Source organism: Podarcis bocagei (assembly GCF_964188305.1).
Source record: "Podarcis bocagei genome assembly, chromosome: 13".
NCBI lineage: Eukaryota > Metazoa > Chordata > Lepidosauria > Squamata > Lacertidae > Podarcis > Podarcis bocagei.
In genome coordinates this window covers 36,253,722-36,280,516 of record NC_138138.1, presented here as the reverse complement: position 1 = coordinate 36,280,516, position 26,795 = coordinate 36,253,722, and the positions used below count along the sequence as shown (strand labels likewise).

The following is a 26,795-nucleotide window of genomic DNA, read 5'->3' as shown; positions in this document are numbered from 1 at the left end:
CGCCAAGCTGTCCCCTCCCTTTGGTCCGCATTAATTTAATTCAAAGATCATTTACTCACACAGGGCCAGTTGCACAACTGTCTCCAAAATATAAAGGGCACCCACACACAAACACATACACTTGCTGTAATCCTTCACTGGGTGGTTGGGACAGGCTCCCCCAGAATTTGCCCCCCCTTGCCTTGCGTTGTATGTGTGATATGCTTCTTGAAGCCCCGTCCCCCCAGGTTTGTGCTGCCTCTTTCTCTCTCTACCCACAGTAGGGGAGGGTGTCCATTAGTCTTTCTTTACAGAGGATGATCTTCTGTTTGAAGAAGTCTTCTTTTTAGAGAACCTTGGAAGTTGCCCATCCACAGTTAGTACACCTGGATAGCAGGCTGAGCTGGAACACAGGTCATTTGGTCATAGACTTCCCTGCTATGGAGATGTGTTGTATATCTGTTTGAATTATAGCAGTGTGAAGTGTTTTGTCTAGACACAAATTAGCATATGCAAATATTGTGCAGCGGTGGCCACTTTTGTCCTTTCTTGTGTGTTTGTGTGTGATGCTTTTTTTTTGGCAGTATGCAAACGGCCACCCTAAATATGAGACCTCATTCTTCCTTACTGGGCATTTTTGTGTCTTTTTAAAGGCACAGCTTTGTAAATTTGGGTCCTCTTTGAGGCAATGTGAAGGAAGATAAAGCTCCTATTAGATATAGATAAAATTATAAGGGTTACATAGATATGAAATAAAACAACAAATATTATTTATATAAACACACACCTAACAAAGCATTTTCCATTGAAACCAGAAGTCATTCAAAATAAATTCTGTAAAGTTCTGACAAATGCTTCCTTCTGTTTGGGACATAGGGGCAGAAGGCTGTCTCTAATACTTCTTAATTTGTCACCGCCTGTCCTCAATTTATTACTTATTTTATTAGATTTACTTATTAAATGCTTTCCTTCTTACAATTTATCATCAATGATAAATTGAGAAATACAGCATTAATATGACCACCTTCCCTGTTGTTTATCTATAGTGTTGGATTTCTCAGGTAAACTACTTCTGAACGTGGAGGCTCTCTTCTTAGCTATGACTATTTTATCCTCCATGGTTTTATCCCTCCCCCCTTTTTAAAAGCCACGTGATTTGGGCCACGGCCAGATGCAAAGGAAGAGGACGAGGCTCTTGCGTCTTCTTAAGAGTTACCAGTACATAGAAGTGGGAATTCCAGCCAGCGCAACTTCTCTCATCCCTTTCACGATACGCTCGCACCTGGCAAAAGTCTCCTTCAAGCCCTGCCTTCCTTTGCACCTGGCCACGTCACAATATTCCAGCGGGAAGGAATTCCACGGAGTTAATATTATACTTTGCAAAAGAGAAGCCAGGGGCTGCCTTGAGCTCCAGAGGGATTTAAGGAAGAGATAATTCCGAGAAGGGGATCTGCACTGCTTTGTGCCAACTTTCGCAAGCTCGCCTGATTTATTTATATGTATATTTTAAACACTGCTGGCTGAGCAGTTTTAGCATCACCTTTGGGGATGCAGAAATCCGTGGTCTGCTGCCACCACCTCTCTCTCCCAGCCTGGCCTGGCCTGAAGTCCTCCTCCTCCTCCCTGTCAGGGCACCCGTGACCTCTCCATCTCCTTGAAGGAGAGAAGGCAACGGGGCAGTGGATGGTGCCCAGCAACCGGCTTCACCTTGTATGGACAGTGGCAGGCAGCTGGTGATGCCTGGGGAATGTGATGAGGCAGGCAAGGAGGGAGCGAGAGAGACACTTAATGCGCTTGTGGAAAAGCGAGCTGGGGTGCATGGGGACATCTAGGGTTACCGTGCCTTGTCAGGTGGAGGAAGGGGGCAGGCGGAGGGGAAAGCCTCTGCGGGTGCTGCCTCTGGGGTATTGCTTGGGCAAAAAGCTCGCCCCCATCTGCTCCGGCCTGCACTCCTTGGTCTTGAGGGCACCTACAATATATCCTCATCGCCACCATCGAACAATTCCCCAAGGGTGGCTGTGGGTCTTGCTTTTCAGAGGTCAGTCCTCCATTTGAAAGCCTGTCAAGTCTGATTTCAGTATAAAGAACTATCAGAACAGGAGAGGCCTGGGCAATCTAGAAAGCAAACAAGCTGAGCATGCAGGCACCCTGGTCATTGGGAGACAGTCTTTGTATGCATTTCTATTTAAATGATATTAATGCATCTATACCTATAAAGTAGCACACACACATTTTAACTCAATCTGTGTTCTCTTTTGCTCTTTTGCCCTATTTTTGGCAGGCAGTGGCCACCCTCAAGTCTCCCCAAACCAGGCATTTATGACGGTACCCCCTTCCTACAATACTCCCCTGTTTAGGCTGCAATAAACCCATTTTACTAGGGCATTGTCCTGAGCAAACATGGTTTGGATTGCACTGTTAGGTTCTGTGTACGCATCATACTTTTAAAGCACACTCCCTCCCCACTCCAAAAATAATCCTGGGAAATGTAAGTTTGTTAAGGGTGCTCTGCTAGGGGTAAACTATAGTCCCCAAGATTCTTTGCAAGGAGGATGTGCTTTAAGTGTGCTTTGAATGTGCAGTATGTATGCAGCCCTTATGCAGTATAACTGAGTGCCAAGTAACTTGACAGAAGATCATGTAAACCACTTTAGAATGGCATATGGTTATATGCTACCTCATAAATAACTTGGTCATGGGAGAACTTGGAGGGGGCCGGGGAGAAGGGGAGAGATGTTTGGGATAGGGACGCAGCCTTGTCCATGTGGTAGAGGTGGCAAGTGATTTGTTTTAATCTGAGGCACAGAGAAGAGGCAAATGCTCAGTGGGTGTGGTGAACATAGGGAGAACTCTTCATCGTGGCTCATCTAGATTACAGGATCAGAATACAGCACAGCCAAATAACAATGTATTTCAGTGTACTGGTTTTGAGTAGACTACTACTACTACTACTACTACTTCTTCTTCTTCTTCTTCTTCTTCTTCTTCTTCTTCTTCTTCTTCTTCTTCTTCTTCTTCTTCTTCTTCTTCTTCTTCAGTTTGGGGAAGGCTGAGTTAGAGTGCTAGGCAAGGACTCAGCCATGGAGCTCCCTGGGCGTCCTTGCACTGGTCAACATCTCTCTGTCCAAGCAACTTCACAGGGTGAAGGAGGAGTACAGTAAATACCTCCTGAGCAGTGATCCTTCATTGAAACCATTTTCTTTTTTGGGGGGAGGACCCTCTCTGTCTAATCCAAGTCAGTATTGGTCTGTTTTCTTTTTGCCCATTTTGGTGACCCTGACTGGCCGTGCCTTCAGTGTCTACTATCCTCTACTGCCCTCCAGTGGCTAGCCACCCCCTGGCTTTCTGACGTACCCTCATTTTCCTCTCTGCACTCTCTTCACAAGGCTCTTGAGGCCCACCTCTTCTTACCCTTCTCTGGCCTTTCTTACTGCAGGCATATTTGGCCAGAGATTCGTGCAGAGACAGAATGAGCAGCCTCCTCTGTGGGATGCATCATGGGCCTCCCATTGATCACTTTATTTCTTGTGGCACTCTAGCAGTTTCCTCATGGCACAATATAGTAGTGTGTTCTGCCCTCACAGTCTAGGAATTATTTTTTATGTTAAATTTTTACCCTTGCTTTCCCCCTTCAATGAAGATGTTCAGAGCAACTAACAGTTAAAAAGAAATAAATGAGCAATTACCTGTCGGTGACTAGAACTCATAAATATTTTCTTTCTTTCTTTCTTTCTTTCTTTCTTTCTTTCTTTCTTTCTTTCTTTCTTTCTTTCTCTTTCCCTCTCCAGTCGGTGACAAAGTCCCAGCTGATATTCGCATCATTTCCATCAAATCCACCACTCTGCGTGTGGACCAGTCCATTCTGACAGGTATGGTAGATGCTGCTGTCATTGTTCATAATTGTATTATTATTACTGATATTACCGTTTCTTTAGCTTTCTCCCTCCCTGCTTTCCTTTTCCTCATAGGCCTGTTTATTTTAATTGTTTACCTTCTGGGCAGAATTTTCTCATGGCTAATTTTACGTCACACTTGTGTGAAAAGCAACTAATATAATATAAATATAATATAATAATATATTGTAAAATGCCTTGTTAGGCACTTAAGAAATAGAGAGAATGTAGTTTTAAATCTCAACAAGCAAGAGAAGACCACGGAAAATAGACATGTCTTGAGGCTCCTCTCAGTGAGTGGGTCGGTGGGACTACGGAGAAATATTTGCAGGGGGTTGTGAGCTCCATGGAAAGAAAGCAGTGGGTTAGATAAAATTCAGTGGAAAAGGAGTTGAGGAAGGGTTAAGCTCTCCTTCCTGCCTGAAAAGTTCACGTGTTTGTCTTCCCCATGGGACATGTGTTTATGCAAGTATGTCTTGCCTGTACCCACGATGTCTACCATGGTCCCTCCTTGACGATTTAACTGTTTCTTGACCCCAACCAGGCGAGTCTGTTTCCGTGATCAAACACACTGACCCCGTCCCAGATCCCCGTGCTGTGAACCAGGACAAGAAGAACATGCTGTTCTCTGTGAGTGTGACTGACAGGGCTGACGACCTAACCCTGCGCACACACAGGTCCAATGTCAATGTTTTGGAGGAACTCATGGGCATCTCCCCAATAATGTGTCGTGGGGAGTAGGGTGTGTGTGTGTGTGATGTGACATCACTGCATTTGCATTTCCCCGCCCTCTCAAGCAGCAGCCAATGAAACAGAGCTGGTAAAGCTAATGCAGTGAGATTACATCACACCCTTTTCAGCTACAGGTCGCTGGAGAAAATCAGAGAGAAGACAAGAGTAGATGCCTGTGGCTTTCATGTGTCTCCCTAGTAATGGCAGGGTCATAATATGATATATCATATCCCCCACTGCCTCAAGCAGCAGCCAGTAAGAAAAAGTGGAAATGTTAATATGATTGCATGCCATGCTCACCCCACCCCCAGTTCCACATTACAGAGGAGACAAGGCACAACCAAAGTGATCTGCAGTCTTGCAAGCAGAGTAATTATGCATATTAAGTACCTTTGCATATACTTGCCTATTTTAAATAAATTTATTTTGCTTCTGTTACTCACTGGGAGGAGAAAAAAGGAGTTACACAGTGCACGGGAGATACTTCTGTCTTGGGAGTTGCTGTTACGTGACAGGCAGGGAGGTGGCTCTCAAGATGTTTAACAGAAATCCCTGCATTTCACCAAAGTGCAGTTCTTGGGGAAAAGCCATGACACCAAATGTGGGATTGAAATGGAATAGGTTTCCAGAATAGACATGCACTTCACAGTCTTAAAGGACTAGACATCTTATTTAGCCTAGGCCATGGGTAGGCAAACTAAGGCCCGGGGGCCGGATCGGGCCCAATCGCCTTCTAAATCTGGCCAGCAAATGATCCAGGAATCAGCGTGTTTTTACATGAGTAGAATGTGTGCTTTTATTTAAAATGCATCTCTGGGTTATTTGTGGGGCATAGGAATTTGTTCATTCCCCCCAAAAAAAATTTAGTTTGGCCCTCCACAAGGTCTGAGGGACAGTGGACTGGCCCCCTGCTGAAAAAGTTTGCTGACCCCTGGCCTAGGCTCTCAGGACGTGGATTCTGCACAGGCAGAATTGCAAAACTGCACAGGTCCCACAGCCTCCTTTAGCACTATTTCCCTCCACTATATCTTTTCTTCCAGCATGTTTGTAGAGTGTCCCTCTCCTTCTTTCCCACTGATCTTTGCTCCCTCCCCACCCCCCACCCCCGCTTCATCCTCCACCTCCCTGCAGGGTACCAACATCGGTGCAGGCAAGGCTGTTGGCATCGTCGTCGCCACAGGTGTGAGCACCGAGATTGGCAAGATCCGCGATGAGATGGCGGCCACCGAACAAGAGAAGACTCCCCTGCAGCAGAAGCTGGACGAGTTTGGCGAGCAGCTGTCCAAGGTCATCTCCCTCATCTGCGTGGCTGTCTGGCTCATCAACATCGGGCACTTCAACGACCCCGTCCATGGCGGCTCCTGGATCCGCGGCGCCATCTACTACTTCAAAATCGCTGTGGCCCTCGCTGTGGCTGCCATCCCAGAAGGTCAGCTGAGGCCATTCCAGTTTCCCACATCCACCTGTTGTGGGGCTAAAGAGGGCCAGTCGGTTCCTTCCTTTAAAAATAGCTCTTGCCGTCATCATATTTTGGGGTTTTTATTTTTCTATCTGCAGTTGCTGTTTGTTGGGTGCATTTTGCTTTGCTAACTGTCTTGTACGCTGAACTGTGGACATGTTATCCAGACGTTTTACAAAAAGGAGCCAAAGTTAGAGATAAAAGCAAAGGTGCAATATTACAAGCATCGTTTTTTAATTAACCACCTGCACGCTGAACAATATGGTGTAAAAAAGCCATTCTAAAAAAGTTATTTGAAGGCACTGCTGATGTACTAGCAGGATGGACAACAAAAAATGGCTACAGCCACCCATCATCCTTTCCCTGTGTGTGCTAAGCAGTTTTCAGCTTACCTGCGCCAAAGGATTGTGTGGCATTTCTTCAACGAAACAGAAGTTGAATGAACTTCTGCATTATATCTTGATGTAATTTGCAGTCAGACATTTAACATGCATTTCCTCCTTATATTTGCAAAAGGATATAGGAGCTGGCTTTTGCTGCTAGTTTATGAATGGCTAGTCCGTGGCTAGGAGCTGGAGAAAAATTCAATTCAGTTTGCGTTTAATGGTGAACCTACCTAGTTCGCACTTCCCAAAGCAAACCCAAACACATTCTTCCAAATTCCCACTTCTCTGAAATTGGCAGTGCAGTTTTCCAGCCAAGCAGCATATCACAAAATGAATATACTAGGGTGAAGTGTGCATTACCATGCATGCATTATTAAAAATAACAGGAAAATGCATTATATGTCGGCAGCCACAGTGGAAGTGGAGGGGCAGGATGATTGGGCCCTATCCAGATTCAGTGTTATCGCCTGACAGATTTGAGACTCACCCAGATTTAGTGGGTCCAGAGTCAGCTTAGTCCCACCCCTGCTCCACCTTGAGAATGACCCATTTCAGGGCATACATATGCTTCAGCAGCTGACAGGAGACCAGCTGAACCGGCAGAGCTGGGTAAAGGGCTTCCACCACAAATTCTCTCCCCACACCATCTGATGTATAGGGGGTTTGGATTGTTCTGCCCATGCTGTAATGCTGATTTGTACTGTTGTACGCTGCTTTTTTTATAAAAAAAAGGTGGTTTACCCAAAATATTATTAAATGAATAAATCTGCACAAGAGGTAGTGTGGTGGGCAGTAGGAGCTGAAGGGGGTGGAGGCAGCCGAGAGTATCTGAAACCAAAGCCAGCAAATGGATGGCAGCTGCTTGAATGCTTTGCCCATTCCTACGGCTAACCTTTCCCTTTCGCCTCCTCTTCCTCCTCCTCCTCCTCAGGCCTTCCTGCCGTCATCACCACCTGCTTAGCCCTGGGCACTCGCCGTATGGCCAAGAAGAATGCCATCGTCAGAAGCCTGCCCTCCGTGGAGACCTTGGGCTGCACATCGGTCATCTGCTCCGATAAGACTGGCACCCTCACCACCAACCAAATGTCTGTTTGCAAGGTAAGTGGGAAGCTTGAGGCCTGCACTTTTGTCACGAAGTGCCCCCTGCCCACGTCAGTCGCCTTGACCCTGCCTCTTCTTACTCCTTCTCTTTGCAGATGTTTGTCATTGACAAAGTAGATGGAGATGTGTGCTCTCTGAACGAATTCTCTATTACTGGTTCCACCTATGCCCCTGAAGGAGAAGTGTGAGTGACTCCTAAAGAAACCCCAACCCTAAACAGTTTTCTTAATCCATCACCCTGAAAGGGGGGGGGGATGAGACACCGTTAAAACCCTAGTGCAGGCGTCAGCAAACTTTTCCAGCAGGGGGCCAGTCCACTGTCCCTCAGACCTTGTTGGGGGCCGGACTATATTTTGAAGAAGAAAAATGAATGAATTCCTATGCCCCACAAATAACCCAGAGATGCATTTTAAATAAAAGGACACATTCTACTCATGTAAAAAATACGCTGATTCCCGGACCGTCTGCGGGGCGGATTTAGAAGGCGATTGGGCCTGATCCGGCCCTCGGGCCTTAGTTTGCCTACCCATGCCCTAGTGCGTCACTTTGGATAATTGGGTAACTCTCCCGAAAGCTTGACTCCTGATCCTTTCTCTTGCTTCTCCCATATGTGGCACAGTCTAAAGATGCCTCCATCCCATTTCTGCTTCATTTCTGAAGCTAAGGCAGATCCGTGGGGCAGCCCAAGAAGCCACCTTGGAAGCTGATAGTCAGTGCTCTGAGCTGTTTGAAGGAATGGCAAACTACAAACCAAGCAGACACATATGATCTAATCTTAAAACTGTCTGAATCTTATTTCTAACTCTTAACCTCACACCGAAAGAAATACAGTACCTCAATTTTTGCTCATTGGCCTCCTAGCATTATGATCACCCTATAACCCAGGGCTGGGGAAGCTGTGACACCAGTAACCCTCAGTTCATCTCTCTGCTGTTTGTTTTTGTGCTGTCGCTTACGTTTTTCTCTCCTTCAATTCCTTTCTCTCTCGCACATGCAGTATGAAGAATGATAAACAAGTCAAGGCTGGGCAGTATGATGGGCTCGTTGAACTGGCTACTATCTGTGCCCTTTGCAATGACTCCTCTCTGGATTTCAATGAGGTGAATGCTTCTCTCTTGGTTCACATCCAGCCTTCCAACAATTGCCTTCAGTTTTGGATGCTTCATTGTTTATTAATAGGGATGGCTTCCCCCAAAGAATTATGGGAATTGTAGTTTGGTGAGGGCAATGAGAAGTTTCTGATAGATATTGATTAATAAAATTTAATAGGCACTCTTTGACTGAAAGCTTCGAGAGCAACTTACACAATGTAAAACAGTAATAAAATAATGAATATTTTTTTTAAAAAAATAAAAAACTACTATTAATCATCATTACAATAATAAAACCAGCAGCAACAGAGTAAGCGTAAAAACAAAATTACCAACTAAATTCAGGTTTATTACAGCAAACAGACTGCATAGGTTTAAAAGATGATTAATTAAAGTGGGTAAATAAAGTGATTTTCATTTGACATTGAAAAGATGCCAAATTCAACACCAAGCATTCCTCTGACAGGAGCAAAGGACTCTTAAACCAGTTTAAGTGTAAGAGTGCCCACAGTGATGGGGCTGCTACTTTTTTGTAGTTGGGAAATGTGGGCTACTTTTTAGGCTGGTGGGCACAAATTTTACTACCCTTTCCCTTCCCCACCCACACCTCAACACCCACATACTGATTTTTTTAAAATTAATCCATGTGTTTATATACCACCACCTGGAGGGGGAAAATCATGGTGGTATACAACTACGTTTTTAGTATGTTTTTATCATTGATGTTCTGCAATGTGTTTTAATATTGTAAACCGCCCTGGGATATTTTCATTCAGATTCATATTTTGTCAGAATCCCTGCAGCTCTTGGCTGTGCCCGAGTGTCTAACTCTCATCTTCTTCTGCCCATTTTCTCCCTCCCGCCCCAGTCCAAAGGTATATATGAGAAGGTGGGTGAAGCCACCGAAACTGCCCTTACCTGCTTGGTTGAGAAGATGAACGTCTTCAACACAGATGTGCGCAGCCTCTCCAAAGTGGAGCGTGCCAACGCTTGCAACGCTGTAAGTATGGTCTGCTGAGGACGCCTTCTCTTCAGGGCCCTGCGTCGCCTCTCCTTTGGTTTCTCTCTCACTCTTCCAGTCTTAAATTCCATTCCTCCACAGTTTGTGGTTTTTCTTAAAGTCCTCATGAAAATTCCTCAGCATTGTAGTTTGAATTTCTCCTAATATACACATCTTTGGAAGCATTTTTGCCCAATATACACATTTTTAAGATGCAATTTTCATTTTTGTTTCACATATATATTTGTTTCAATGCACACTTTACCCTAGTATGATTCATACACATTACATGGCTGAAGAACAGCATTGAAGAAGTGTAAATTTCAAAGGATGGCTGTGTTTCAGATTGTGTATTGTGCAAATTAAAGTGCAAATTAGGTAGGTTCACCTTTAAATGTAAATATCTATCTATCTATCTATCTATCTATCTATCTATCTATCTATCTATCTATCATCTATCTATCTATCTATCTATCATCTATCTATCTATCAACACAAGATTCTCCCCAATACCTTAGTAAGAAGTGCATTTACTCCCAGCTCCTGTTGATCAGGCTAATGAATGCACAAGCACTGGCATTAAAGAAAATGAACTGATATTGATTTTTATATATTAGTAACTTTATGTTAATGAAACGTTTTTATATGTAATTGAGTATTTTTGCAGTATTTTGTTTAAGTTGTCTGTTGTTGCTTCAGTTTTCTGTACATGTTTGATGATGTGAATAAGGTGCCACGAGGCTCTTGGTTATTTTTGCTGAAATGGACAAACACAGCTACCCCACTGAAAGTTGATAGCTAATAAAAGTTTTAAGTAACATTTCTGAGCGCTCCAAAACTTTCACATACATTATATTCATGTAATCCTTAGAATGATCCTGCAAGGTAGCTTAGTCCTATTCCTCACCATTGTAGTCTTAGCTGCAGCTGAGAGAAATAAGCTTGCCTAAAGCCACCAAGCGCTCATCCTTCTCATACCTCAGCATTGCAAATTATCTTCTCCTACCTTCCTTATAAAGCCCCACTCCCTAAGATATAAGTGATGATGTCTATAGACTTCTGTATGTCTCTGCTGTGGTTCCATTGGTTGAATGTAAGAGTTCTGCCCACCTACTCAGCTTCCTGTTCTCACAGTGACTAGCCAAATGTGTACAGGAAGCCCCCAAATAGGTCTTGATCATAACAGCACTCCCTCCACTTGCCGTTAATTCCCAGCTACAGTGGTACCTCTGGTTACGTACTTAATTCGTTCCGGAGGTCTGTTCTTAACCTGAAACTGTTCTTAACCTGAAGCACCACTTTAGCTAATGGGGCCTCCTGCTGCCGCTGCGCTGCTCCTGCACGATTTCTGTTCTCATTCTGAAGCAAAGTTCTTAACCTGAGGTACTATTTCTGGGTTAGCGGAGTCTGTAACCTGAAGCGTATGTAACCCGAGGTACCAGTGTACTGATATTCAGAGTTACACTGCATCAGACAGTGGAACGGAACTCTGCCATTGTAGTTTGTAGTTGCCGATTGCCTTCTCCTCCATGAATTTGTCTATTCCTCTTTTGGAGCTACTCTTGTGAGAGCAAATTCCATAGCTTCACTTTGTGCTGTGTCCTGGCAATGTCGAGCAGGTTTTAACCCATTCCCTCCCATTTCCCTTTCTCCTCCATTTCCCCAGGTGATCAAACAACTCATGAAGAAAGAATTCACCCTGGAGTTTTCCCGCGACAGAAAGTCCATGTCAGTTTACTGCTCCCCAGCAAAAGCTTCCCGGGCGGCTGTTGGAAACAAGATGTTTGTCAAGGTCAGCAGTGCCCCGTATGACTGTGTCCCATCTCCCTAGCAACCCCATCTTTGGCCCCGGCTCAGAAGTTTGTCTACTACGTTTTAATCCTGCCTTTTCTTTGAGGAGCTCAGGGTGGCAAGGTTCACCCCAACCCCACCTCCCATTTATTCCTCACAGCAACTGAAATATACTCAGAATAACAGCAACTCTGTGAAGTTGCTTTGCCAGAGTTGTAACAATTGGCCCATGACTATTCAACAAGCTTCATGGCTGCGTTGGGATTTGTACCCGAATCTCTTCCTATTCTGAATCTAAAAATTTAGCCACTGGGCTGAACTACATTGCACTTCAGGTTCCTCCATACACAAAAATAATGCATAAATAAAATCCTCCATATAGAAAACTAGTGTGTCAACTCCCTATCTTCTAGTTTTCTATGCATAGAGTAGATTTTTGTATGGAAGGGCATTCAGTCATGTGAGTCATCTGCTGCAGAAACACATGAGACTGTGGAAGATCATCATTGCAACCAAGGATCTCTAAATTACCCCTTTCACTTATTTTACCCATGAAAACAGTTTGCGTGGCGATTCCCGCCCCCTCCCACAGATGGAATAAATAAAGACACAGGACACCAGAATTTAGGTTAATGGGCGAAAAATGGCCACAACTTTATTGATTACAGGTAAGAGCGGTATTGGCTTTAGGCATTGGCCCTATCAGACTAACCGGTATAACCGGGAAGGGTTAAGCACCAACAGGGGGAGCCCCCGAGATGCACATCCCTAGGCGCTCCCCGAGGGGTTACCGCTCGGGAGCGTGCTTTAGGCCCTAGCCTCCGTAGGTTTCGGACGAGGCGACGCCCCCCGGAGTCCTTTAACGAACTACCCTTCAACATTTAGGGGAGGTGATGGCGTTCCTCCCCCCCAACTCATTTGCATAATAATACCCCTGCCAATGCCTAACCGCCACACGAGCCAGCCGCAGCTGCTGAAAGAAAAGAAAGGGGCGAGCATGGGCTGCCCCGACCTTAAATGCCCCCTACTAGTCCCTCCCCCGCTGCCAGCCGATTGGCTGGCGCGGTGAATGATGAATACTAATGAATCCCGGGATTCCCCTAGTCCCGCAGGGCTGCAGCCAGCCCCGCGAGGGTGTGAATGTTGCGTGAGCCCGCAACCCCCACCCCTCCGTATGTCGGGAGTGGCTTTCCAGGAGACTGGCTTGCAGCTTCCCTGACCCATGCACTACTTGGAAATTGCTGAGGGTCTTGGCAGACCCCCCCCATAATGATTTGTCTGCGTGTTGTGGCAATAATTATAATAAATATTTTTTTATTTATCCCCCGCCCATCTGGGTGGCTTCCAACATACATAATAATCATAATAAAACATCGAATATCAATATTAACAAAAGTCAAAATAACTTTTAAACAAACAACTTATATCAAATAAAGCAATATTCAATAACCCATTGGAATCCAAATTAAACACCAGCAAATAATAATTAAACACTTATCCATTACAATAAAGAATCTATAATCAATTATAATAACAGCAAACCACACTGCATAAAATACCACAAAACATTTTAAAAAATGTAAAAGGGTCAGATTGAGAAACAAGGACCCACAACTTATAAAATTATTTTTAAAAACTATCCCTGGACTCCTCTCTTCCCAGTTGTTCTGCTGTTCTCAAAGTCATGGTCTGGGAAAGGCTCCCGGGGCTGGAGGGTGGAGCAAGGCAGGTGGAAAAGCTGTTGCCTGCAGAAAATCTCTCTCCCCTCAGTTCTTCCTCTGCAGCAGATGCTGTGTTCTGCTATATGCTGTATTATTTTAAATTGCATTTTATTGCTTTTTTCAATATTGTATTTTATTGTAGCATGATTTGAATTATGCAGAAGAAATAAAAGAGGCAATAAAAATCCAGTTAAAAATCAATATGAATATTTCACGTGGCAGCTGTGCCGTCTCCTGTCTCCAACCACAAATCCATATAGACATGGGATGGACCGCCTGACTGAAACTCAAGGACCATTGATGGTCCACGGACCACAGCCTGGGAACTTCTTTTCCAGAATTTCTATATAAAAGCTCTAGTACCTGGTCAGAAATACCGTTTGCCACCCAGCTCGCTTTCCCCTCAAGTCACAATATCTGTTTTTACTTCTTTCTCACGTACAGGGCGCCCCTGAGGGTGTGATAGACCGTTGCAACTATGTCCGTGTGGGCACCACCCGCGTTCCCCTCACCCCCGTCGTCAAGGAGCACATCATGGGAGTCATCAAGGAGTATGGCACAGGAAGGGACACCCTCCGCTGCTTGGCCCTGGCCACCCGTGACACCCCCCCAAAGAGGGAAGACATGGTCCTTGAGGACTCCACCAAATTCGCTGACTATGAGGTAATGCTGAGGGCAAATTGCGTGGCGAGTGACAGGGAGGATGGAGTGCCGAGTTAAGGTGAAGAGCTGAAAGGAATTTAGGGAAAGGATTCCCTCAAGCCAATTCTTCTTCTTTCCCCCCCAAAATGTGAACATATATCCTCCTGTTTCAGGCTGCATTGTTGTGGTTGTCTGTACAACATTCCCAATTATGGATTCTGTTGGATTTTAGGGGAAATGTGTGCAGTACTGAATTTGGTACATTCATATTTACAGTGCCTTAAAATGCCTTGGCAGGACTCAGCCTTCAGTACCACTGTCCTCACATTTCTAACACAAGTTATAAGAGAATAACCATTTTCTTAAGGTGAATAAAGAGCACCTCTAGGCTCTCAGCAGATAATTTTTAAAAAATTTCCCCACCCTTTCTTCAGTTTGCTCATGGTGGTGCACATGACCCCACACATGACTTCACCCCTTGTGAAGTGGGTCAGGCTGAGGGAGGGCGACCGGCCCATGGTCACCCAGTAAGCTTTGTAGTTGTGGCTTCTCCCCAGAGTCCAACCCAGCAACCAGTTATGATATTGAAATTGTTTTGTGTCTTAAATGGTTTTTGTTTTGTTTTGTTAATCTTATGTGTTAGTGTTTTGTAGTGTTTCTGTACTGTGTTGTATTGTTTTTTTTTGTTTCCCCCCCTTTTTTCTTGTTTTTTTTTTTTTTTGGTAGTGTTGTGTTTAAACTGTTGTAAAATTAATAAATATTATTTTAAAAAACAAAACAAAGTCCAACCCGGCAACCATTCAGCGACAGTTGATCTCAACACTGGGAGAGTTGAAACTTTCCCTTTTCATTTACCGGCTGTTGAAGTGCCGCAGATTAGTCCTTATAGCGATCAGACGGGCTGTGAGCTTTTGTCCACTGCTTTCGGAGCCTATTCTGAGACATCTCCCTTCCACAGATGGACCTGACCTTTGTGGGCTGCGTAGGCATGTTGGACCCACCCCGCAAGGAGGTGATGGGCTCCATCCAGCTGTGCCGTGAAGCCGGCATCCGCGTCATCATGATCACAGGCGACAACAAAGGCACAGCCATTGCCATCTGCCGCCGCATTGGTATCTTCAAAGAGGATGAGAACGTGTCTGGCAGGGCCTACACCGGCCGTGAGTTTGACGACTTGCCCTTAAGCGAGCAGCGGGAAGCCTGCAAGAGAGCCTGCTGTTTCGCTCGTGTTGAGCCGACGCACAAGTCCAAGATTGTGGAGTTCTTGCAGGGTTTTGATGAAATCACAGCCATGGTGAATAGACGGACGGCAATGGCAGGGTGGGAGGATGGTTGGAAGGGCAACAGAGGGCTTGTAGCCAGCAACACCTATCTTGAGGGTACAGAGGGAAATAATGTATACCTGTGCATATCATCATGTGTGAATATTGCCCACGGAAGTGTCTGTTTTACAGAATGCATGTGATGGAAATTCGCTGCCAAGAAACAGACATATAGGCAGCCATTACATATGATGGTATACATGGGTGTCCATTTCCTCCTCTACTGCAGTGTAGACTTTTATGTGGATAAAAGTCCTCTGTGACCCTCAGTTTCACCCCACATGGCCTTTCTGCATTAGACCAAAGATCCCATCCCATATACAGTGGCCAGCCAGATGTTGCACCTGCAGAGCTTGGATGCAGCCATCTTCTCCTGACTGTTGCTTCCCAGCTTCCTCAGTGAATAGGAGGTTCCATTTATTATCCACTATCCAGCCCCTTATTAACCTGTTTTCCATGCACATGACTGGTTTGAAACCCATTATCCAAAGCTGCCATATCCCAAGCCAGTCCATTGCTCCATCTAGCCCAGTGCTGTAGGCACTGAAAGGCAGATGCTCACCAGGGTTTCGGACAGGAGTCCTTCACAGCCTTATCTGGATATGCCAGGGATATAACCCGGAGCATTTTGTAAACAAGGCTGAGCTGCGGCCTTTCTTCACGCAAGCTAGTGGCCATCACTGCATCTTGCAAGAAATGCATTCCATGTCCTGAAACTCTTGCCCCTTTCATTGCTTGACCCCGGGTTCTAGTGGAGAGAGAAAATCTCTCTCTTCGTTGTCTCTAAACCATTCACAATTTTATAAACTAGTATGAAGCCCTCCTCCCCAGCCAGAGAGACCCAAATGCTTTGTGCTTTCCTCTTAGAAAAGGTCCCTGTTCGCTTTTGCTTGCCCCTGCCCCAGCTCTATGATATCCTTTGTGATATCCTTTGTGCAAAAGTGCACCTTGGCCTTAGAAATGAAATCTCCCCAGCTAGGCTGCTGCATTTGATCCCCTCTGCCTCAGTTGACTCCCTGTCTCCTTCCGCTTCCTCCTGGTAGACCGGTGATGGTGTAAATGATGCCCCAGCTCTGAAGAAGGCTGAGATTGGTATTGCCATGGGCTCTGGCACCGCTGTAGCCAAGACCGCCTCAGAAATGGTGCTGGCAGACGACAACTTCTCCACCATTGTGTCCGCCGTTGAGGAGGGCCGGGCCATTTACAACAACATGAAACAATTTATCCGCTACCTCATCTCCTCCAACGTGGGTGAGGTCGTCTGGTAAGGGATCCCCCTCCCTCATCCCCTTCACGAAGCCTTCATTAGGCAAGCCCTGCTGCCAGGCTGACTAGGCTCAGTGAAAGGGCTGAGAGAGTCCGATAGCATGATATTTGTGGCCAGGCCTGCCTGCCCTCTGGCAGCTGCACGTGTCACCACTGCTTCACAAGGGCTTCCTCTCTCCTCACTTTTTGTTTCTCTCTTCTTCCCCTTGCAGTATCTTCCTCACTGCTGCTCTGGGTCTCCCTGAAGCCTTGATCCCCGTGCAGCTGTTGTGGGTGAACTTGGTGACTGATGGGCTCCCAGCCACCGCCTTGGGCTTTAACCCCCCCGATCTGGACATCATGAACAGGCCCCCTCGCAGCCCCAAGGAGCCCCTGATCAGTGGCTGGCTCTTCTTCCGCTACTTGGCCATTGGAGGTAACAAATTTTTTTCTCCCTGGGGCCCTGCCCTCTTAATCCAGAATACGGACATCCTGCATCCCTAGTTTTCGCTCCTGTATACAAATCCTGTACTCTCTCACCCGAGTCCTACCTACGTGCAGTGCCGGATTTACGTATAAGTTAAACAAGCTATAGCTTAGGGCCCCACTCTCTTGGGGGCCCCAAAAAATTTAAAGGGGAAAAAAAACTGGATGTACATTTCCAAACATAAGATAAACACCAAATAAAATAAAACCTACATACAGCAACAGTGTTTTGTGTTGTGTAGGCTCCTATGATGTAAGTAATGGGCCCCACTTGCTAGCCTGCTCCCTAAAATATCACTGGTTTGCTCATTTCTATATATAGGGTGCCTACATTCTGCATGGACTGGTTGCAGGGCAACATGTAGCATGCAGACTGCAGTGCAGCACAGTTCAATGTAGGTCAAGCTGCTGAACCCGTTATCTAATATTAAAGAGTGCTTGTAGACTGGTGATCAGGCAGCATAGACTAAGGGTATGGGTCTTATCTTATGCCTACTGACTGATTTCATGTAATACATAATTTATTTATTTTGATCCCATTATAAAATTACTTAGAAAAATATTCATCTTTATTATTTAGTAGGCCTATATTATTTACTAGTACAGTTCCCTATTACCCCCACTTGCTACTATAATACTATATATAAATATTACAATTAAATTAAATATTTTACTTACTTATAAAGGGCCCCATTACCTTCAGAACTTAGGGCCTCATCAGACCTAAATTTGGCCTGAAACCTGAACCTGTAATCCATATTGAGGGCACCTAATAATCCAAAGGAGCACAGCTTCTTTTGCAATCCGCATTTGGCCACAACCCTCTCCATTTCACTTCCCCTGCAGGCTGCTCTTGGAGGGCAGTTGTTTTTTGGGGTGGAATTTCTGCCCTCTTCTTCATTCATGCTAAGCTTTCCTTTTAACACCTGCGTGCAGGATATGTCGGAGCTGCCACTGTTGGTGCCGCCGCTTGGTGGTTCATGTATGCTGAAGACGGACCTGCCGTGTCCTACTACCAGTTGGTGAGCTTGAACTTCTGGGTGCTCTACTGGAAGTGAACTGCGGGAGGGCAAGATCAGTGGTATTCTGCAACATGCCCTGTTTTAATCCTCTTCCCCACTTTCTCCTTCTGCCCCCCAGTCTCATTTCATGCAGTGCACAGAACACAACCCTGACTTTGAAGGTTTGGAATGTGAGATCTTTGAGTCCTCTGTCCCAATGACCATGGCTTTGTCCGTCCTGGTCACCATTGAGATGTGCAATGCACTCAACAGGTAAGGGTGCCCGTGAGAGTCAATCTTCAGCATTACTCACATAGCGCTGCCTTGGAGGTTCTTCAGAGGTATTCTCCCTAGTCTCATCCCCCAGATACCCTGCTTCCTGGCCAGGGCTGTGGTTCCAGGACTGTGATTCCATTCATCTCTTGGGGGGGGGGGTGTGACACGACATATTACATACAGGAGAGCCAGCAACTGGCTGATCTTTAAAGAACCAGTGTCTATTGATTTATATTGACAGATGGCTTAAGTGTTGGGTTTTCCCTGTCTCCCACCCAATGGTAACTTCACCCTGCTTCTCTGTCCTACACAGCCTGTCAGAGAACCAGTCCTTGGTTCGGATGCCCCCCTGGGTGAACATCTGGCTTCTGGGATCCATCTGCCTCTCCATGTCTCTGCACTTTGTCATCCTCTACGTTGACCCTCTGCCAGTAAGTGTTGTTCAAGCATAGCTTGACTTCCTTGCCAGCTTCAGGATCAGTTCACTCCCTCTATGCCTTCTCACCACCACCCAATTGCTCATTCTTTGATCGCTGGCAGATAAAGGTGTGAAAGGCTATGTTGAAAAGCACTGGCGTTGTGCTGTGTTTGGTGATATAGAACTGTTTGCCCTTCATGATTAAATAGGAATTTTGTGCCCTTAATTGGGAGAGCAACCCCCACTTAAATCCATGACGCTTACTTTTGAGCAGACTGGTATAGGATTCCACTGTTTATTAGTTGCTCTTAGTTTCCATAGAAAACAGCACTTAAGTTAAGGCATCATGAGTAACTTGTCCCACGAATTTCAATGGCGGCAAAGGCTGCAGTTCTAACTCTTCTTACCTGAGAGTAAGCCCCATTGTATTCAGTAGGGCTTCCTTCTGAGTAGACAAGGTTAGGATTGCACTGTTAGTCTGGACCCAGCCCCTGATAGCTAATTTTAGGGGTTTGGATTGTTGTTCTCTACATTTTCACACCCATTTATGTTGTTTTTTTAATCCTCATGAAAATTCATCATTTTAAGGTGAATTTCTCCGAATATACACATTATTTGTGTTCAATTTTGCCTTATACATGTTTGTACAAAGCATATTTTCCTAACATTTACATTTTCCTTAACAGAATGCATTTCGGCGTGTTGTTTTCACTAACACATGCATTTCTATGGACACTCCACATTAGTCTATGTGTTTTAGTAAAAGTTACCGTACTTGCCTGGAGAAGCGCATTGCAAAATTCAGAGAAATAATGGTTGTGCTTCAGTTCACCTGTTGTTTCAGGAAGTGCAGGTTAGGTAGATTCGCCTTTAAGTGTGAACTGAATTGCATTTCTCCCTGCAACCCTAGCAAACACTGACCTCTCCCTTTGCTCTTGCTCTTCCCAGATGATCTTCAAACTCACCCACTTGGATATGCACCATTGGATGGTGGTGCTGAAGATATCCTTGCCTGTCATCTTACTGGATGAGCTGCTCAAATTCGTTGCCCGGAACTACCTGGAGCGTAAGCCATCCTCCCCTCCCTTCTCCTGGGTTGGTCTCAATCCTTGCCCCCACCCCACCCCTTTTGAAGCCTTCTCTTCCTCCTGCCTATTTAAGGGAGTCAGGAGCACCGGATGAAAAGCACGGGGGGGGGGGGGGACATCACTGTGGTGAGAAGAGAAGAAACTGAATGTCCTTCCCTGCTGACCTTTTCTGTCCCAATTCCTTCCTGTCTTCTTCCTCTCACCCTCCATCATCTTCATGTGCACCCATCCAGGGCAACTCACGTTAGATGTTAGATCCAAGGCTGGGGAAATTTTAGGTGCTTGTTCATTCAGGGTTCTCCTCCCAGATGATCACTTTCAATGCTGCCTTCTAAGAACTGAAATAGCCTCTCAGTGCTGTGTGGAACCAGGCGCTTGAAAACTTGACGTTTCTGGTAGAGGCAACAGCAGATGCATGCTCTATAGGGGATACAGGTGCCTAGAAGTGCCTGGATATTGAGGTTGTCTTGTGACTTCTGAGAATGGAGTACACTCCACTGGGTTGGAATCGGTGGAGGAAGGTGAGATGGGAAATGCCCAGGATTATTGGGTCTTCCCCAAGAATTTGTAAGTTAATGTGAATGACAGAGGAGAACTAGGACTCCTCTTCCATATCCAATGCCCCTAAATCAGCTTTCCATGACCTAGTGCCCTTCAGATGTTTTGGACCATAATTCCCACCAGCCTCAGACAACACTGCCAGTGGTCAGGGATGATGGGAGCTGTAGTCCAGCAGCATCTGAAGGGCACAAGATTGGAGAAGGCTGCCTTAAGTAGTCCTTTATGGGTTGGCATCATTCCATTCCATTCCATTCCATTTCACCCATCCAGACTAATCATCTTATCTTCTCCTTGCCCACCTTCTCCCTAACGTCTATTAACTCTGATTTCTTTTATCCTTTCCCTCTTGTAGCATAGACTCCTTCCCCCTCTATTCTCCTGTATCCTGCCTCCCAGGTATCTTACCACCCTTGACAGCATGCCTTGCTTGTCCTCTCGGCTGCTCCATCCTATCTGTCTGTTCATCCATGTGGGAAGATTTGCAATATCTGTGGGGAGCTGGCGGGAAAGTGTCTCTTCTTTGCTTGAACCGTCTCTTTGCTGCATCTGGAATTGTCCAGGGAACTGGGACCCAGCTGCTTGGCTGGTGGGTCAGGAGAAAATCCTGCCCCAAAAAGAGGACCGCTTGTTAACTTTTGACTGCTCCAGGAAACATTCCCTTTTCACTGAAATAAATGATTTTTAATTATATTAACTATTCAGTTAAGAGGAGGCAATAATTAGCATTCAGTCAGTATTTAAAATTATGAAATATAATTAACAATAATTTGTGGACATGAATTTGGTCAGCGTGGGCCTAAACCCTAATGCAAGTCAAGGTTGCTACTTAGCTAGTTTATAGCTGGCAATTTGGCTGAGATGTATGTGTTTTAAATACTCGGGCTCTATTTATTTTAACAAACTATCCAAGTGGTTTTCAAGCTAAATACCTTGAGGAAATCTGCATTGACTCATCTGCCAAGGAACCCTGTGCATTGCAGAGGATTGTGGGACATGTTCTAGAACTGACTGTGTTTCTCCATAGCTCAGTCTACGGAGCATGAGACTCTTAATCTCAGGGTTGTGGGTTTGAGCCCCACGTTGGGTGAAATATTCCTGCCTGGCAACAAGTTGGGCTAGATGATCCTCATGGTCCCTTCCAACTCTAGTATTCTATAATTCTGTGATAAGTTTTTGACTCATAGGTCAGAGCCTGACATAAGATAAGTTGCACCAGTGGTTCCACAATATATCAATTGTAATTTGGTGTGGATACTACACCGGTTTTCTACGCATATCATCCATGAATCTCCCTGAAAATAGCAACAGTCTAGAGGTGCCCTGAGAAACCTTCCTGGAACACGGTTTGAAAACCACTAAACTGTAGGGCCATTAAAAAAAAAAAGTGGCAACCTTTCATGCCAATAATAACATGTTAAAGCTGTTTAATCCCTTTGGGTTTTTTGAGCCCTGCATTCTAAATTCCAAATTCTAGATTGGAATGCATTTGCTGAAAACTTGAACACTGAACAATATAATTGCAGGCATGATTGTTAGCACCGGATCCTCTTTGGGCCCCATCTGTTCCCAGGAGCTGCCTTTTTCCACCTTCTGCACGCACCCAAATAAGTCCATTTGGCCTCAACACTTGAGAGATAGCCATGGCTTTAACTTGGGTGCATACAGAACGGGGAAGGTCTTTCAGCCCCATCTGCTCATCGTCAGCTCTCCATGGCTGTGCCTCAGCTGCCTTCACTGCCCACTGCTAGTTGCCCCATGTCGTGCCTGGCCAGTCTCTCATGGACAATCGCTTGGCCCCATCTTTCCTGGAAGGGGTGGGGTGGCCTGAGATCAGGGCTGCCCCCTTCACTGGACCTGTTGCTCTTGCTGTTGCTGGTTTCTACACCAAGGTGGGATGAGGTTGGCTAGGCAAGGAACGTAAAGCAGAGGTGCTTTTGGTGGGGTGAGCTTTCCTCTGCTGGGGGTTCCTCACAGTGTAGCTGGCATGCGTGGATCCAGGTGAGTGAATATCCCACAAGGTCTTGCTCACTCCTGTTAACCCCCTGCCATTCTCTCTGAGGCGCTAAAGCCCTATGAGTACTTTCCAGAAACCAAGTCCGACTGAACCTGTAGGGTTTATTTCTCCTGAGTGGACACAGACTGTAATCAGGGCAAACTAGGCATGACCAAAGCTCCCCATCCTATTCCACTCATAGTGCTAATGGCAGGGCTTAGGGTGTTGGCCGTTAGCACATTTGCAGGACAATCTGAGGGGTTGAATAGGAGAATTTGTAGGGGTGGTGGTGGTTAAGCCTTCCTGACCTATTTATTTTCTCTTGCAAATGCCACACACTCCCAAGAAGTTTTAATTCCCTCTCTCACCCCTCAGCTGGGCTCTAGGGGTATGTGGGCCTAGTTTGGAGAGGAAACTGGCCTTGCGGGGTTGGGAGTGGCTCAGTAGCAGATAAACATGGCACCCTTCTCCCTGTCCTACCCTGTTAGTGTCCCCTTGGCCCTGCATTTATGGGCTGGGAGGGTCACACCTTTGTTGGGAGGTGGCATCTAATTTGTTTAGTTCAGAGAAATTAACATGGGGCTCAAACACTCTGTGTTATCATGTCCACGTAAAATGTTATTGAGTCCTCTCAAATCGGGTGGAGCAATGGCTTCTGGTAAGGAGGAGGACACCTGCCATCCAACTTTATATCTGACAAGACCCTTGAGTCTGTGTGCTAGGCAGAAATTCAACAGGTGGGGCTTTCCCAAACAATGATGCAGAAACCTGCAGCCGTTGAATTTCTGCCTATTATTATCTGTTCAAGGCAGAGGAGGGATAGAGGCATTAGGTCTACTCCATGTCCATCTGCTTGCTTGCTCAAGACCTTTCCGCCGCTTATCTTAGAGCGTCTGACTAGAATGATAAGTGAGGCAAGCCACTGTGGCTGGGCATTATTCCCCACGTTGTGAAGCTCCAGCCGCGTGGCCTGATTTTGGCAAGCGCCTGCTGTTCGAGGCTGTCCATCTCACTGCTGTGGGGAATCTGGAACTCGTCTCTGCTTCTCTGCCCCTCACTCTCTGTTCTCTCCTCCCCACTCCCCCTTTTACAGAGAATTTAGACGAAAGGATGAAGAAGTGAACCGCTGAGTCACCGCGGAAATAACCTCTTCAACAAAATCGTGAAGATATACCCACTCCCCTCACTCCTCAGCCATGTCTGCTGCTCCCACCCCTGCTTCTTCTCTGCCCTCCCCTTATTTAATAGCCAACTTCTTCCCCACAAACCCTCCGTACCTCCTTTTCATTGGGGACTTACCAGTGTGGGCCACAGAACTGGCACCTGCCATGCCGTGTTCCCTGCCAGCTTCCCCACCCCCCAAAAACACCACTAGCTACTTGGCCTCTGTACATTTTGAGCCACCTGCCCACCCCTTGCCCTGCTCTCTCTCTCTTTCTCTTTCTCTCTCTCTCTCCCTCTCCCTCACTCACACACACTCTCTCTCTACCCCCCCGCTTTCTGCATTAGTGCCCACACGAACTACGTTCGTTCCCCCCTCTTCACACGACTAGAACCCACCTCAAGCCAGGGGTTGGATTTTTTAATGCACACATAAAACAGAAGGAAACATTTTGTTAGGGAAAACAAACAAAACAAGTGAGACTCCTCAACTTGGAGGAAATGAAGAGATTCTTCTAGCTGCTTATTTATTGATATTAAAGAATAAACTCTTAACTGTTTCGAATGCTTCTGGCTTTTCTTTCATTGCTTTGGTCAAATGGTGGGGGGAGGGAGAGAGGCACTGAAGCTGTTTTTTACAGAAAGTCGCTTACTTTCTTGGAGCTTGGTTGCAGCTCTCTGGCCTCATCCACACTTACATTTTGCCCCATGTTTTCTAGGCACAGGCCTGTGCTTGAAAACACTGTGTCTGAGCACTCCCCCCCCCCCAGCGTTTTCCCTGCAAAAACCCACTCTTTAATGCTGAATTGGAACAAATGCAATTCGAGTTTTCTATAGTTTGCCCTCTGATTCAGTGGTAAAGACGTGGGAAGTCACCGATCAAGCATTTTCGTTCGTACAAACTTTGCTAAGCAAGCATCGTATCTAATACTTCACCATAAGCAAGCAAAGCGTCCTGTCAGATCCTTGGCAAAAGCGATGACTCTTCATCCTGGAAACAAACAGGGGGAATTACTTCCTCAATCGTTGTGCATTACAGCAAATGCACGTGTTCTAACTGGAAGTGACAGGTTTCAGTCTGTCTGGAACAAGGGCAAGGAGTTACCAAACTTGTTGCTTTTGCAGATCACGGGTTGTTTTAAGTTCCATTTTCTATTCCTAAGAGTTTGCATCCTTTGAGTCAGGCAAATAATAGTTAGCAGAAAGAAGAGCTGAGCAAATTGGATTCTCAGCCCCTTTTGCTGATGCGTACATATGTACACATATATGTACATTTACATGTACAGACATATTTCATCCATAGTTCCAGACAGGAAATTCTGGACGTGTATATAAACAGGAATTTAAAATGACATAAATAATGGTTTAGGACTGATATTAAAGTGCATAAGAAGAAAAAGCAACATAAAAAAAGAAACAGCAACATGACATTAAAAATACGACTGCATCTAGTAGCCTTAATGAGGCTACCACACCACCCACTGAGCCTTTACAAATAACCATGTCTTCCTGCCAAAAGTGGTTGAGCCAGGCAGTCCACTTCCAGGAAGGCAACCTAAGAGATGCTGTCTTGTGGCGGTGGCAGTGGGGCACTCAAATTAGCGGAGCCCCTGGCAGGTGTGTGACAAGGCACTGCAATCCCCTCTGAGAGGAAAACTAAAAGGAGAGGAGAGGCTTCAGGGAGAAGCGCACAGCTGACGGAAGGGTTCAGCTTCTGCCTCCTGCCTGCCCATGCTGTGTTGAACGGCCTCCTGTTTCATGATCTCGGTTGCTCTGGGTGCCACACCATGTCTGGTTTCAGCCTCAGTTCCTGACTGTTAGAGCTGTGCCCACACGTTCATCCGCTGCAGCTGCAGAGAAAGCTCGTGAACCACAGGCCCCTGAGGACAGAGGGTTAACTTATTTATACCACAAGGATGCATGCCTGTAAGAATACAAGGGCTCTGCTGGGTTGCCCCTGCAGTTGTGCCCCTTCTCTCCTATTTCCACTGGTTCCACTAGTTCAAATGGAAGTAGGGCTGGCAGAGTTGTGTTAGTCACGTGACCTGCTTTGCCTGCAACTCCTGTTACTCTCGGGTGTGGTGGTGGACATTTTTTGTTGTTGCTACTATTATTATTATTACTATTACTATTATTACTATTATTATTATTACCCACCCTTCACACTAAGGACTCCAGGCACGTTACATCAATTAAAGCATGGTATTAAGAACAGTTTAAAACCACTTACAAGTACAGAAATAGGGTGGGTCCTTATACAAGTCATGTGTCAAAAGCTAGGATAAAGAGGTACGTCAACTGCCACCAGAATAGGGAGTGGCAAACCTATCAGTTTCAATTTCTCTCAGTTTCTCATTTTTCCAATCTTAATTTCATTTTTTTTAACATTTTTTATTTGTGATTTTCAGTTATATACATTTCAATAGTTTTATAGTCGTTTTAACATTTCAAAACTCGACTTCCTCCTCTGTCTGCAGCTCCTTAAATTTATCGTTTCCTGCATATTCTAAATTAACTTAACTTATTCTTTTATTCATCTAATTTAATTATTTACTCTTATGAAACTGCAGGTTATTACAATAATCCTGCCAATGTCCCTATCTGGTTACAATTTATTTGTACATATTCAATAAACCATTATTTTATAAAGCTGCCCCTCACAGCAATCGGGCCACTCAGGACAAGTGGTCTCCATCGTCCGCCATTGCCTGCAGCTGGCCGCCATTGCCTGCAGCAAGTGGGCACCCTATCAAATGACAAGGCAGGAGCTACACGAAGCAGGGCATTTTCACTGGTGGTGCCCGTTGTATGGCTCACTCTTTCCAGACCTGCTCTCTTTTGGCCTGTATTTTGGGGCTTTATAATCTAGGAAGATTTTGGAATAACAGGTTGACAAGTCTTATCAGTCGCTGATGTATGAGCGGATTTTATTTGCTGTTATTCTGGGTTCCTGTGCACCAAGGTTTACACCAGTGTAGTAGAATTGGCCAGGACGAAAGAAGGGATACAATTTATTAGCTTTCTCCATTATCTGCACAGCAGGGGGTGTTCAGTCAACAATTCAAAGGCTGAGCCGAAGCGTTCTATGCTGGTTACCCGCTTTCAGCTATAAGGGTCGCTGTTTGGTAGTACCCAATTGGTTAGCTGTCAGATTCTAGAGCTCCCTATTGGTGGCTCTTAGGTAATTCCAAAAATACAGAGTCCATTAATAAAACACAGTGTTCATTCATAAACAAGTAACATAAATCTCTATTGCTACATATTGGGTGTGTATTTCAGTGGTTGAACGTACAGTTTTATGGCCATGCTGTAGTGTAGTGCTTATGCGACTGTGAATAAAAGGTGGCTGGGCTCATCGTCCTAGGGTTTGGCAGCGGGGAGGTGACAAAACAGATTTCCAATAAGTGCCCCCCCCATTTCCATTACAAGTCCTTGAGACTGTACTCTAA

The 26,795-nt window shown here is 45.5% G+C and overlaps 1 protein-coding gene across 2 annotated transcripts in view; it reads left to right on the top strand.

Moving 5' to 3' along the window:
* Positions 1-23,906, top strand: part of ATP2A1 (ATPase sarcoplasmic/endoplasmic reticulum Ca2+ transporting 1) — a 32,150-nt gene extending 8,244 nt beyond the window's left edge. The window contains exons 6-23 of one of the 2 annotated variants that reach the window (XM_081169038.1): positions 3,768-3,848; positions 4,417-4,502; positions 5,736-6,033; positions 7,381-7,547; positions 7,646-7,734; positions 8,548-8,650; positions 9,510-9,641; positions 11,308-11,433; positions 13,598-13,816; positions 14,754-15,089; positions 16,161-16,381; positions 16,596-16,798; positions 17,785-17,870; positions 17,989-18,122; positions 18,439-18,556; positions 19,492-19,609; positions 20,545-20,588; positions 23,279-23,906. In XM_081169038.1, the coding sequence (XP_081025164.1) occupies positions 3,768-3,848; positions 4,417-4,502; positions 5,736-6,033; positions 7,381-7,547; positions 7,646-7,734; positions 8,548-8,650; positions 9,510-9,641; positions 11,308-11,433; positions 13,598-13,816; positions 14,754-15,089; positions 16,161-16,381; positions 16,596-16,798; positions 17,785-17,870; positions 17,989-18,122; positions 18,439-18,556; positions 19,492-19,609; positions 20,545-20,549 (2,522 nt within the window). In that variant the 3' untranslated portion in view covers positions 20,550-20,588; positions 23,279-23,906. The remainder of the gene's footprint in view (positions 1-3,767; positions 3,849-4,416; positions 4,503-5,735; positions 6,034-7,380; positions 7,548-7,645; positions 7,735-8,547; positions 8,651-9,509; positions 9,642-11,307; positions 11,434-13,597; positions 13,817-14,753; positions 15,090-16,160; positions 16,382-16,595; positions 16,799-17,784; positions 17,871-17,988; positions 18,123-18,438; positions 18,557-19,491; positions 19,610-20,544; positions 20,589-23,278) is intronic. The other variant, XM_081169037.1, reaches the window with a different exon arrangement.
* The last annotated feature ends 2,889 nt before the right edge of the window (positions 23,907-26,795 follow it).